This window comes from Triticum urartu, chromosome 7, assembly GCF_003073215.2.
Source record: "Triticum urartu cultivar G1812 chromosome 7, Tu2.1, whole genome shotgun sequence".
In the NCBI taxonomy this organism is placed as follows: domain Eukaryota; kingdom Viridiplantae; phylum Streptophyta; class Magnoliopsida; order Poales; family Poaceae; genus Triticum; species Triticum urartu.
The window spans coordinates 372272610-372287333 of NC_053028.1; the positions used below are offsets into that span (position 1 = coordinate 372272610).

The window sequence follows — 14724 nt, forward strand, 5'->3', positions numbered from 1 at the left end:
CATTCGGAGCTCGTTTGATAGCCCAACGGTTAAACTATAGCGGCAATATAGCCGGTCAAACGTCGGACGTTTTCGGTCTCCGAAAATAGTCGCCGGGCCTCTCCTTCTCATCTCTCTTTTCTAAGCCCATCAAACCCCCTTGCCTCCGTGGCCTTTTGTCAGACCTCCCCTCCTTGCACAGTGCATCGACTAACCTCGAGTGCGCGTCCGAAAGTTGTCCCGAACCCAACCCGGACAGTCGGCTCCCTTGGGTCCGGATCATCCCCAAATATCCCCAAAATATCATCGTTTTATTTATTGGACTCCCTAGCATTTTATTCTCGTCCATCGGATGATAAAAAAAACCCTTCTTCCATTACATATAGTCTATCCCTAGTCCATTTTGGACCTAACCCTATTTCCTAGGGATCCTCTCAGCCGCCGCCACTACTCCCCATCACATCACCAAGATCCGTCGACACCCACCTCCTCTGTTTCCGTGCCTGTCCAACCCCACTCCTCCTCCCGATCCCCATGAATGTTTCTTCCTCGTTGGCCCGTGTAGCAGCCAGCCGCAACGCCTCCCCTCGTTTTCAACCCGAGCCCAACCGGTGGCCGAGGAGCCAGCGTGCCGAGCTCCCTCGCCGGAGCACACTACAAGAAATATGTCAACTTGTGACCCTCACTATTGACCGCTGAAAGGTCATAGTTTTTCATTTGCGACCTTTTTGTGACCAAAAACAGAAGGTCAAAAGCTGGCGGTCGTAAACTGAAATTAACGACCTTCTCTGTGAGAAGGTCATAGACGTTTACGACCAAAATAGAAGGTCGTTGAACCTATGACCTTTTGTTTTGGTCATTGCATGTCTGCCTAAGCCACGTCGGATCCGACGTGGCAATCTAACATGGCAGAATTGCGACCAATTGAAAAGGTCATTGACAACATTCAGCCCGGTCCGATTAGGTGTTTTACATGGGCCGAGTCCAACAATTCAGCCCATTTGTTGTTTTTTCTTTCAATTTGGGTAAGCTACATGGGCCAAGCCCAATAGACTTTTATGTTTTGGGCCAAAAACCTTTTACAATGCAATTTTTTGGGGCCTCGGCCTTTTTTCAGCCCACTTGTCAGTTTTCTTTTGTTTCTTTTCTATTTTAAAGTAGGTCCCACTCGTCAAATGGGAACCAATTACCAGGTTTGCTTTTCGGGTACCACACACCAGTACTATATTTGTGCAATTAGATAATTTGATTCAAAAAGAGCCAATAAGGCATAATATTTCATACAACAGCCAAGCATAATACAATTCTGGTATTCAGCTATAAAATACAACTAAATATACACATAACTAGCTGCAAGCATAACTATCTCTAGTGAGCTATAACGCATTGCTGGGTGTGGTTTTTCTTCAGGATTCTTCTTCCTAGAGGTCCTGTACACCCAACTTTGGAAGAATGAAAGCCAGCATCTGCAAATAATAAATTATGAAAAGTTAGAAACATAATCAAGTGAATCCATATTTTGCAAATTCTCATAACGATGAAAATTTGCTGCAAAACTTTAGATTTAACAGGAAACCATGCATATAACATTCTCATTACAGCGAAAACCGAGATATATTTTGCAAATGATCAAGTAACATATGGACAGAACAACAGGTCAGAGAGCAGCAAGACACAAGCCGTATGCAAAGCAGTCAAACAGTTCAGGGAACGGCAAACATGCATGCATGCAATTGAAGTATGTATATGTTTACACTGTTCAAGTATACTATATGCACCTGAATGTAATCAGGTGCATATGTTGCCAGACAAAGATGGCATCTGTATATACCTGGAATCAATCACAAGGTATAGGGAGGGAATTAGTCACATATATTCTTACTAGTACTGCTAGGTTGCTAGCTAGCTGCATGTATCCATGTAGTAAGCAGTCACAAGTCAGAACACACATCTGATGCCACCATCTTATCTTACACTTAAGGAACTAGTAGAACATGATAGGATGACATGTGATGCTACCATCTTATCTTAGAAGAAGAAAAACAACAACACATCTAGCAAGAACGGATTGACAATCACCTAGTTGCCGATCCATGATTTTATAGTACGGTGCAAGATAGCTATCATCATTGAACAATTCAAGATTGAAGAATTCAAAACATCTGAATTGCAGCAAATTGTAATTCTTATTCTGCATAACTCATAAATGGGGATGCATAGAAGCATACTATCAACTCTATAGTCCTACTGAGAACCCACTACCAAGAGGGCCCAAGAACTACACAAATTGGTGGTGCGGCCAATATGTACCTCAAGTACTTATAGATCCTGATGAAATATCATAGACAATTAGTGAAGGTGAATTCTTAGTTCTTATCATATGCCCATTCACAAAAATGACTACTTGAGAGCGTATTCATACATGGGAGGGAAGGAGGTTGGGACATGTACATCTCACCCCTGTTCTCTGCTGATTTAGACCTCCACTTGTAACAGTAATCAAATACTGATCTAGTTGTGTGGTAGCACTAGAATCTGCAAGATTTTAGAAAGGTTTCGGCAGGATGCGGTGAAGTTGTCATAACACAAAAATGAACAATTCCTAAATGTAGCATGGAACAAGCAGTGACACACCCAGGCATTCATCAACCAACATATATTACACAAGTGCATACAGTACTCAACATTCACTCAAAGTATGTTGTGCAGGATGGAACCATTCCATTTTTACCCAAAGTACTACAGAAGTTAACTAAGCTTTTTATGTGAGTCAGAAAATAAGCTTGCAAGCAAGTTTATGTAAGTAATGCACCCTGGAGTACAATACTTCTATGGTTTTCTGCAAATAATTCATGATTTTCTAACTACTCCAAGATGTCCAGTTAATTAACTGGAAAAGTAAGTAAACTTGCAAACTGAGAAAATCTGGTCAGACCACTTGAAATATCTTCGGTGAGAGTAGATGTTTAGATAAAACACTTGCAATATCTACCGCAAGAACTTGTTTACTCCTGCAGATTTGCTTGCATGTTCAAAATCTAGAAATATTTAGAAGCATGTTCAGAATACTTACTGAAAATACTGTTGAATGTTGACAAGTTAAATCTTGTTCAATCTTGTTAAATACTCCCAGCAAAATTACTCCACACATGTACAGTTCAATCTTGTTAAATACTCTAAGCAAAATTACTGGAGTACTGGAGTACTAGAAGTTAAATGTAATCCAAGCAAATTGAGAAGTTAATAGTATTGCTGCTAACTTGGAGTAGCTTTGACTATGTACAGAGCAAGATGGAGGGTCTAGCTTACTGCTGCTACTCCACATATCAAATTTTACTTAACAAAGCAAGATGGAGTAACCCAAAAAGATTAACAGAGCAAGAAAATGTACTCGAAATGGCAGTTCACCAGAGATTTTCAAGTTAAAAATACTCCCAGGGGTAAATAACAATGACATGGACGGAGTAAAGGATGGATATTTTAAATTAATCAAGTAATTCTTTTTTTGTTCTCATATTTTCACCCTCTAGACACTGCCTAGAGTGCTTACAAGATGACAAAGTTAATTTTGCGTAACACATATGGATTCTTATCTTCTTCAGTAAGGGAGGCACATTTACAGCTAATTAAGCACGATGAAAGAGACCATCCAATTAAATTACATTTGTATTATCTTCTTCTTCTTCCATAAGGGGGCACATTTACAGCTAATTAAGCATGATGAGAAATTAATTAATTAAGAAGGATCAAGTTCATCATCCAAAACAGTGGAAGGAAGGGGATGGGTTAGAAACGGAGGAGTCATCTTCAGATACTCTTGTGCGGCTGCGGCTCCTCTTCAGCAACCTTGGGTCACCTGGCACAAACAACAACCAGAGGAAGTAGGGATCAGTTCAGGAATTTCCTCGCAATTATCTGAACCAAAAAAGATGGTTCCTCTGTTTTTGGAACAGAGATGGAAGTAACAACAAGCTGCAGGGCGCTTCTCTTCTGGATATGCAAAATTACTTTTTCTTGGAAGATGCATCGTTTTGTGTTGTTAAGAATACGACGGACTATATCTGTTTAGTTTCTTCATACAGTAAAAATTGCTTTTGTAAATTCTGCAGAGGACTGTACTGAACAGAAAATAACCGGGAAACATGACAAGTTCCCCCAAGGCGCATCGGTGAATGCAGCCAGAGGTGAGGAGCCCCTCCGGCACCTACTTAGTGATGACCCAGACGGCGTAGATGATGCCAGGGAGGTAGCCGAAGAAGGTGAGCAGCAAGCAGATTCAGAACTCGATCTGCAAAAGCACGTTCAACACCAACAGTCAGTTAACCCAACTCTCGACGGAATCACGCTCAGGAGAGAACCTACTGTGAAGTTTAAACATGCAGCTAGCACGGGACCGGGACAAAGCTCGGGAAACTCAACCCACAGGCGAACTTGAGGAAGACGCCGAGCGGCGGCAGGATGATGGCGAGGATGATGTCGATGCAATTGGCCATCCCCTCGTCCGCCATCTTCCTTCTCTCTCTCCAAGTGTCCAAGGGAAAGCAAAGGGAGGTGATGTGAACAAGGAGGGCGAGACGGTTCTCCACCTCCTGGTCCACCACGCACATCGGTCGTCCCCTTGCCGTTGTCGTTCCGCGAACACAAGGAAGGAAGGATGGGGGGTCAGATCTGCAGTACGCAAGCCACGCATGAGAGGAGATGGAAGAGTTCGCAAGAACGGCGTACGTACCTTGGGCGTCTAGGTCCCGTCGGAGTTGCGTCGTTGTCGACGACCAGCACAGCATCAAGCTCCGGTGTGGTGTGCCGCGCCACACCGATCCGGCCGGCCTCCATCGCGCAGGTGGATCTTGATGCGGCTGACCTCCATCGCACAGGTGGGTGCGGGTCCGGCGCTGCCATCGCCAGAACTGGTGCGCCCCATCCATCGCTAGAACTGGTGCGCCCCATCCATCGCCAGAACTGGTGGGCGTGGGTGGGTGGATCTGTGGAAGAGGGGGTTTCCATGGGTGGATGGACGAGATGAGGAGGGAGGTCGGTCGGCGGTGGGGGTGGGGATGGGGGGGACGGGGAGACGAGGTCGCCGAGGGGGGTGGGGATCGACGGCGACAGCACAGATTGGAGAGGAATCGGGGGTTGGGGAAGAGGAGCAGTTTGTGGGCAGCTCCGCGGGGCTTCACTCGTGAGTCTGGGCATGGGCTCGATCTTGGGTCAGCCTCGACCTCCTCTACGGTGAGGGTCGTCGACGGTGGCGGTGGGGCTAGGTTGGGGGGCGGCGGCGGCGGATCGAGATCGGAGCGAGGGAGATGGTTGGGGGCGGCGGCTGTGAGTGCGTAGGAGAGAGGGTGAGGGGGTGAGACGGGTTGTGTTAGGGTTAAGTGGGTGAGACGTGAGGGGGTGAAGGCAGCCGTTGGATCTTGGACAATCGGACGGTGTTTGATGAACGATCCGCGTGAGATGTCTATATACCAATCAGAACACAGCAAACAATTTGAAGACCTTAGACCATCTAAATTGGTCGTAATCAAAGATAAGTTTTTCACGAAAAAATCATTTTTCATTTCTTAATGCTCAAAATGAGTTTTTTTTAGACAGACCTACCAAATATTTGTTCAAATGATATCATATTTTGCACAAGTTTACATCGTGGATTTGCAAACAATATTGACAAAGGGAGTTTTCATTTCCTTTGCACGAAAAATCAATTTTCCATTTTCTGAGTGCCCAAAATAATTTTTTTGTGAAGAAGCTACCATATATTTGTTGCAAAATTGGACCAAATCATTTTTCTAAAATACTAGGCCATATTTAATGCACAATTGACCAAATGGTTGGGTGTAAAAAGTTTTGATCCACCTCTCGTGAAAAAGACAAATTCCCGCCGATTCAGTAGGAAGCGGGTCAAATTTGAACTGCAGCTGCCTCATAGTTTGCTCTTTATTTTTTTTCAAAAATTATTTCTAGGTACATAAGTATCTATTTCATCGGAGAAACGTCAAAAGTTTTCCAAGATTCAACCACTAGCTAGGAACGGTCAAGCCCGCCGTTTTGACCGCATTTTGAAACGGGCATAAAAAATTCAACAAAATCAAAAAATTAGAAAACCTTCGCATTGTGTCATCATATGTGACCAAGTTTTCAGAAAAAATAATAAACTTGTAATACGGTAATTATTTTTAAAAATGTGTTCTCAAAAATGAGCTATCATGCGTGAAGATTCATGGCTTTCAAGCTAAATGATCAATTTTATGGCCACATTCATGGCATACTTTGTTCAAGTGATCTCATATTGTGCATAAGGTGCATCTTGGAATTCCAAACAATGTTGCCTAAGGGAGTTTTCATTTTCTTTGGATGGAAAATTCATTTTCCATTTTCTGAGTGCCCGAAATGAGTTTTTTTTGTGAATGACCTACCATATATTTGTGGCAAAATTGGGCCAAATCAATTTTCTAAAATACTAGGCCATATTTAATGCATAATTGACAAAATGGTTGGGTGTCAAAAGTTTTGATCCACCTCTCATGAAAAAGACAAATCCCCGTTGATTCAGTAGGAAGCGGGTCAAATTTAAACTACAGCTGCCTCATAGTTTGCTCTTTATTTTTTTCAAAAATCATTTCTAGTTACATAAGTACCTATTTCATCAGAGAAACGTCAAAAATTTTCCAAGATTCAACCACCAATTAGGAACAATCAAGCCCGCTATTTTGACCGCATTTTGAAACGGGCATAAAAAATTCAATAAAAAATTAAAAAATTGGAAAACCTTCGCATTGTGTCATCATATGTGACCAAGTTTTCAGAAAAAATAATAAACTTGTAACACGGCAATTATTTAAAAAAAGTGTTCTCAGAAATGAGCTATCACGCGTGAAGATTCATGGCTTTTAAGACAAATGATCAATCTTATGGCCACATTCATGGCATACTTTATTCAAATGATCTCATATTGTGCACAAAGGGTGCATCTTGGAATTCCAAACAATGTTGCCCAAGGGAGTTTTCATTTTCTTTGCACGGAAAATTCATTTTCCATTTTCTGAGTGCCCGAAATGAGTTTTTTTGTGAAGGACCTACCATATATTTGTTGAAAAATTGGGCCAAATCAATTTTATAAAATACTGGGCCATATTTAATGCATGATTGACAAAATGGTTCAGTGTCAAAAGTTTTGATTCACCTCTCGTGAAAAAGACAAATTCCCGCTGATTTAGTAGGAAGCGGGTCAAATTTGAACTGCAGCTGCCCCATAGTTTGCTCTTTATTTCTTCTGAAAATAATTTCTAGTTACATAAGTACCTATTTAATCATAAATACATGGTTTGGTGGCAATACATCGAGGTTTCGACGGTGGCCGAGGGCCCCAACTCTAGAGCGCGTAAACTCGCATGCCCGCCGCGTGGTCACCGCGTGACCGTGGCGTTGCCATGTGTTCTAGCGGCCTAGGCATGTCTAGTGGGTTGGGCACTCCCCAAGTAGGTGCTAGGAAGAAAATCACAATATAAGATTCTCATGAGGAGACCGATCGATGCTCAAACATGAATAAGCAGCCAAGTGTTTGATTAGCGGTACGGGAAATGCACATGGCTAATGGATGTGAGTTTTGGCTGAGGATGATCAGTTACTAAGAAGACCATATTCACAAATTTCAGCTCAAAAGGAGGAGCCTAGGCGGTACTTGCTTTGCAAAGTACCACACTGGACATAAATACGAATGTTGAAGCTGGGCTCAAAATAATGAATGGATTGAGCTGGCATTTGGTGGAGGATGGTTATTTGGGCATAGGAAAGCACTGTAGAAAATGGATACCATTTGGACATGTCAAAGTGGTACTTCCTTCACAAAGTGTTTTTCTGAACAAAATAGAAAAATGAATATTTTTGAATTATTTTTGAACTAGGAAAGGAAGGGTTTTTTTACATATTTGACGAAGATATGACCCAAAGAATTTATGAGATTTTTTTGGGAATTTTGGGAATGCCAAAAATATAGGTTGCTTCACAACCTGGGGCAAAAATTGCCACATGGACATGACACATAGGCAAAACTAATGAGGTGGCGCCTAGTCATAGCAACCCACCACAAGTTACAAGGTTATGACCATCTGTATTGGTCGTGATCAGCTAGAAATAAGGCAGCGGACTAGTGCTATCTGCTTTATGACCATTTCGTGTAAGGAAATTACGACCTTTCTGACCAAAATGGTCGTTATAATTTAGAGGTTGGAGCCCCCCGAACAGCTTTTGACCAATTGGTTTGAAATGGTCATAGATCTATGACCAATTCTTTCAGGGTCACTGACAGAAGGTCACCAGTTGACATATTTCTTATAGTGGCAGTAGCTCCCACCTTCCCCAGCCTCCTTTGCTCCCATGGCGCCTGAGCCCTATGTCCGCTCCTCCTGCGTCCTCGTCTCGGTGTAAACCCAGGCTGTGCCGCGCCTACCTCCTCCTCTTAATCCTCGTGCCCCTCCCCTTTCTTTTTCCCCGTATCTCTCAACTCGCCTCCCTATAGGAACCGTATAGCGCTGCCGCCCTTGGAACTCCTCCGCCATGGACGCCAGGTCCCAAGGTCCCCGCACCCCTCGCTGCCGGCCTCTGCTTCCCCTGCATCCTCTGCTTCAAGCAGGAGGACGAGACGCGCCCGACCCTCTGCCTCGCTTGGTTTTCGTCATCTCACCGCCGGATCCCGTCGTCCCCGCCACCCACTTGTCGCCGGTGGTCGCCTCCGCGCCAAGACCGCCGCCGTCGTCCTGCTTCACGAGGATGGGCACGAGCCCCTGCCTCCTCGTGCGCTTCGTCCAGCCGCCCCCGGCGCGCCCCTGCTTCCATCCCCGCCGCCGCGTTCCTGCCTCACCGGCTCACCACCGCTCTGCTCGTTCTGCATCGAGCGAGCACGACGACTGCTCCTGTGACCCCGCTGTCGCCTGGGCCACCTCCCCTTCGTCTGTTGACCCGATGCCACCGCTTTGCGTCCGCAAGCCCAGCGCGTCCAAGGCCCGGCCAGATCCGGCTTGTCCAGCCTGCATCCCCCACCGACCGGGCCAGGCCCAGCTCGCGCCGGCCCAGTGGCCACGCTGGTGAGCAGCCGCCCAGATCCCTGTGCTTTTCCGGGCCTGCCAGATTCGGCCCGTCTCTATTTTTTTCCAGATCTGCAATTTTTCTAATTTTCCAGAGACTCCTGTTTTGCAGAAAACTCTCCAAGTTCTTGCATATCATAACTCACCAACCGTGCATCGGATTAAAACAAACTATATATGTAAAATGCTTAGAATTTTGTCTAGTTTCATAATTTCCAACTTTCATGCATGTTTGAAATGTTTAAAATGTTGTTTGGTCAAATTTGCTCATATGCCATGCTAAAATGCTTTATTTCACAACTTAATAACCGTAGCTCCAAACTTAACAAACTTTATATGTAAATGGGGTAGAAAAATGCCTAGTTTAACATGGTGTACTTGCTTTGCATGTTTAACAACTCTAAAATTGTGTTTAGGGCAGAACAGTACCAAATCTAATATATATACTCATGAGGTTTTTCCGGACTTGTTGTTTGTTGTTCCGGCCTCATTTAAATTTGCCTAGATAGGTATAGTTTTCATATGCTTCACCCCTTGCCATGATAACCAACATTTAATTTTGTTGAGTACTTAAATGGGAGAGAACTAAATAATTGTTGTGGTGTTTCATCAATATGCAACTCGTTGCATATTGAGCTCCACTTAATTTGTAGTATCATTTGTCATATTGCCATGCCATGCTTCATTAAACCGGACATGCATCATACTTGCTTGTGCATCATGCCATGTTCATGTGATGGTTGTTTTACTATATTGTTTACTTCTTTCCGGTGTTGCTTCTTCGGGTTAGTTCCGATAATGTCGTGTTTGTAAGTATCCGTTCGACTACGTACGTTTGTCTTCTTCATGGACTCGTTCTTCTTCCTTGCGGGATTTCAGGCAAGATGACCATACCCTCGAAATCACTTCTATCTTTGCTTCCTAGTTGTTCGCTCTTTTTCTATGCCGCGATACCTACCACTTGCTATATCATGCCTCCCATATTGCCATGTCAAGCCTCTAACCCACCTTTCCTAGCAAACCGTTGTTTGGCTATGTTACCACTTTTGCTCAGCCCCTCTTATAGCTTTGCTAGTTGCAGGTGAAGCTGAAGTTTGTTCCATGTTGGAACATGGATATTGTATGGATATCACTATATATACATTGTTTAATTAATGCATCTATATACTTGGTAAAGGGTGGAAGGCTCGGCCTTATGCCTGGTGTTTTGTTCCACTCTTGCCGCCCTAGTTTCCATCATACCGGTGTTTTGTTCCTTAATTTTGCGTTCCTTACGTGGTTAGGTTATAATGGGAACCCCTTGACAGTTCGCCTTGAATAAAACTCCTCCAGCAAGGCCCAACCTTGGTTTTACCATTTGCCACCTAAGCCTTTTTCCCTCGGGTTTCCGGAGCCCGAGGGTCATCTTTATTTTAACCCCCTGGGCCAGTGCTCCTCTGAGTGTTGGTCCAAACTAGAGCCCCTTGCAGCGCCACCTCGAGGAAACTTGAAGGTTGGTTTTAGTTGTACGGATTGCTCATCCGGTGTGCCCTGAGAACGAGATATGTGCAGCTCCGATCAGGATTTGTCGGCACATTCGGGCAGCTTTGCTAGTCTTATTTTACCATTGTTGAAATGTCGTGTAACCGGGATTCCGAGTCTGATCGGATCTTCCTGGGAGAAGGAATATCCTTCTTGACCGTGAGAGCTTGTGATGGGCTAAGTTGGGACACCCCTGCAGGGTTTGAACTTTCGAAAGCCGTGCCCGCGGTTATGGGCAGATGGGAATTTGTTAATGACCGGTTGTAGAGAACTTGAAACTTAACCTAATTAAAATGCATCAACCGCGTGTGTAGCCGTGATGGTCTCTTTCCGGCGGAGTCCGAGAAGTGAACACGGTTCTTGTGTTATGCTTGAACGTAGGTAGTTGCAGGATCACTTCTTGATCACTTCTAGTTCACGACCATTGCTTTGCTTCTCTTCTCGCACTTATTTGCGTATGTTAGCCACCATATATGCTTAGTGTTAGCTGCAGCTCCACCTCACTACTCCTTTCCTACCCATAAGCTTAAATAGTCTTGATCTCGCGGGTGTGAGATTGCTGAGTCCTCGTGACTCACAGATACTTCCAAAACCAGTTGCAGGTCCCGATGATATCAGTGCAGGTGACACAACCCAGCTCAAGTGGGAGCTCGATGAAGATCGTGTTCGTTGTGTTGTTTTATTTACAGTTGATCAGTAGTGGAGCCCAGTCGGGGCGATCGGGGATCTAGCATTAGGGGTTGTCTTTCTTTATTTGGTTCCATAGTCGGACCTTGATTGTAATCCTAGATGATGTAATGCTATATTTTTATATTGTGTGTAGTGGTGATTGCAAGCCAACTCTGCATCCCTTTCTTATTCAGTACATGGGATGTGTAAAGATTACCCCTCTTACGACATGCCTACCATGCGGTTATGCCCCTAAGTCGTGCTCCGATACGTGGGAGATATAGCCGCATCGTGGGTGTTGCAAGTTGGTAATCAGAGCCTTCCCCGACTTAGGAGCCCCCTGCTTGATCGAATCGCTGACGTTCTTGAGTCTAGAATAATGTTTGTGTCTTATAGGATTATATATATCAGAGAGTAGGATTCTTTTTACTCCTCGGTCCCTTCGTCGCTCTGGTGAGGCCTCCTGACGTAGAGTTTTGACTCTTCTCTTCTCAAATTTCACTAAAAAAATTAGGATCACGCGGTGATGAGGACATCAATACCATTGTTACACCCATAGCCCCTACTGTTACATATACTGGACCAATTACTAGAGCTCGCGCACGCCAATTAAATTACCAGGTACTTTCGTTTCTTGGTAATGATTCTAATGTTCATGAGATTATGATGCTGCCTAAATTGGATACATTTGTTTTGCTTTCAAATGAAGGGCCTAGCTTGGAGAAGGATGAACATTGGAGCAAGAACACGCATGAAGTTGATGGCATGCGCAAGGGGATCAAGAACGGAGTTACAAGTGATGATTTCAGGACTTTGAAGCCGCCATAAGGAGTGCATGAAGCCATGGACGAAATATACAAGATGCCACTTCATAATATTCGTCCATAGGCTATTCTAGGTGCTGCGTCACCTTATTAATGGGCCAGGCCCATGTAATTTCGAAATACTTAAGTATAGGCTACTTTTAGAGTCCGTATGTGTGGGGAAACAAGAGTTAGGGTTGGTTTCGGACCCCACCCTCAAGGGCCACGAAATTCCCCTCTCTTCCTCCATATATACAGCCCTTAGGGCGTCGTTTAGACTTTGGGTTTTGTTTAGATTAAAAGTTCGCCATAGCTGCAACTTCGCGTACTTCGTTTGTGTCCAACGACCAGACCAAGACGTCACAGAACCCCACCTTGATCAATAAAGCTTTCATCTTATATTCGCAATATCCAGATTGCAATCTCAATTTCTTGCTTGTTCTTCGTTTGCTCGCAGGAAACAGGCCCTCGTGGTCAGGTTGATCGTGCTCCGGCGTGGTCAATAACCCCTCGGAAGTTGGTTTAGCGATTGCTAAGGCGCGACGTCTCGCACGTTCGTAGTCGGATCGTCAAGGTCGACTCCCACAGAAAACGATAGCCACCATCTCATCGAAACATCGGGACACCTTTGCCTCTATCAAGTGGTATCAGATTTCCAGGTTGCTCGGTGAGATTTTACAGTTTTTCGTAGATTAGATCGAGTCTGTTCTTCATACCTACAGTCCACGAAAAAGCCACACAAAAAAAAATTAGGGTTAGTTCATCATATCCGAACCAATCTGAGCCTTTGCATAATCTTTTTAGGGTTTTTGCTTTGTTGAATTTGCGGTTGCATCGTCGTGTCAAGTTGCTGGTCTTAGAGTCTAGTCTTTTAGAGTTTCGAGTTCTGGTCATAAGTTGTCACACCGCCGCCGCACCATCATCATCGCCCATCTACCACTTTTGCTTATCCGCCACCGCTCTGAATCCTTATCCATATACCACTACCAATCCGTATCCATATACCACCATCAATCTCTATCCATATACCACCACCACTACCATATACCACCACCGCTGCCATATACCACAACCATATATCCACCACCAATCCGAGTTCTTCTCATATTAGGTTTGTTCTTGAGATCAATCTCAATTCCGATTCATGTTTCCTTGCCTGCGTAGGTCTCGGAAAAAAAAAGAGTCTGGAGACCCCCGGGCAGTTTTTAGGCCAAAATTTTCACGGGCAAAATTTTTTTCCCTATCCTATTTTTAGGCTTTTCTGAGTCTTTTGAGCCACGTGCCATCATAGTGATTTTTTGTCGCACTTTTTCGTCGTCGCTGCCCTGATTTTCGAAAAAAAAAGTGGAAAATTTTTTTTCGTGCCCATCCTATCAGTTTGACGAGGGAAGAGTTTTGAGACACTCGCCATTATAGTAATTTTTCGCAAAAAAAAGAGGAGCCCAAAAAAAAGCGAAAAAAAAAGTTCCAGAGTGTGCTTTTCCCTTATTTACGTGCAGCGCCGTGATTTTGTTAGTGTTCTAGGCTCGCGTCTCTAGCACGGTCTAGCCTAGGACCAGCACAGTACCGTCGTTGAGCGTTTATTCAACTTTGCATCTCTGAATTGATTATTGCTGACCCTTTTTGCTAGCATACTATAAGCCTTCCCAGCTCCACATACCTCTACGTCGTGCGTTTGACTCTCCCTGGCAATCGCTCTATCCAAGCTTTTGAGAGTTTTGACTACAACGGTTGCCGATCACCGCCTGCTGCTGGGTAAGAACTGGTAAGAATTTGAGATTTGCTTGACGGATTTGTGACACCCGCCACCACCACCTCTTGTTAGTATTCTGTAGGATCATATTCTTGTGTGTTTTCTATTGTTGCTAACCATGGCAGGATCACAAGCCGACGAGACTGACTGGGAGAACATGACGAATCAGGAGTTGTATGATAAATTTCAGCAAATGATGAATGGACAGGTGCAGGATGTGCTAAACAGATTTGAAGAGGCCATGGAGAAGATAGATGACATGGAGAAGACGTTCGAAACAAAGCTCGATGACAGGTTTAATGAATTGCTCGCGCGTCTTCCACCACCACCACCGGCTGCACCTAACGCACCTCTACAACAACAACAACGACGACTACCTACACATCGTGAAACAGCCCTCCGCCGAGCGAGTCGTCTCCCTCTTGCACCTGGCCAAACTGTTGGTGCTGCTGTTGCTACTTCTGTGGCTCCTGCTGCTGATGCGGAGGAGGATGATTTTGCTGGCGATTACGAGGATGAGGTTGATCAAAATCAGAACTACGTGCCACCACCAGCACAGCAACCATCAGGTCGTCCACATGCAAATAATGGTAATGGTATGGCTCACCCTCAGACGAGATCATGACCATCTCCCTAAACTAAAATTGAATATTCCACCATTTGAGGGTAGATATGTTCCTGATATATATCTTACTTGGGAGTTAGAAACTGAACAACGATTTACATGTTTACAATATCCCGAGGAGAGACGTGTTCCTGCTGCTGTTTGTGCATTCACTAGTTTTGCATGTGTTTGGTGGTCTGAGCATTGTAGATTATATCCCATTCCTGCTACTTGGGCTGCTTTGAAAACTGCTATGCGTACTCGTTGGGTTCCACCATATTATCAACGTGAATTACTTCAAAAATTGCAGCGCTT

The 14724-nt window shown here is 44.4% G+C and overlaps 1 protein-coding gene across 5 annotated transcripts; it reads right to left on the reverse strand.

Moving 5' to 3' along the window:
• Window positions 1-1199: 1199 nt before the first annotated feature.
• On the reverse strand, window positions 1200-5347 carry LOC125525740 (protein IQ-DOMAIN 14-like). 5 transcript variants are annotated; one of them, XR_007291414.1, is made up of 4 exons: window positions 4709-5340; window positions 4403-4647; window positions 4114-4267; window positions 1200-3835 (listed from the first exon to the last, which is right to left on the reverse strand). XR_007291414.1 is itself a non-coding variant. In XM_048690745.1 (4 exons), exons 1-3 carry the CDS (start codon window positions 5170-5172, stop codon window positions 4188-4190), a joined length of 789 nt encoding a protein of 262 aa, XP_048546702.1. In that variant the 5' UTR covers window positions 5173-5339; the 3' UTR covers window positions 1200-3835. The 5 variants fall into 5 exon arrangements, 2 of the variants coding, with proteins under 2 accessions (XP_048546702.1, XP_048546703.1); XR_007291412.1 differs by having other exon boundaries at window positions 1200-1445; window positions 2438-4267; window positions 4709-5339; XR_007291413.1 differs by having other exon boundaries at window positions 1200-1445; window positions 2402-4267; window positions 4709-5339.
• Window positions 5348-14724: the final 9377 nt, after the last annotated feature.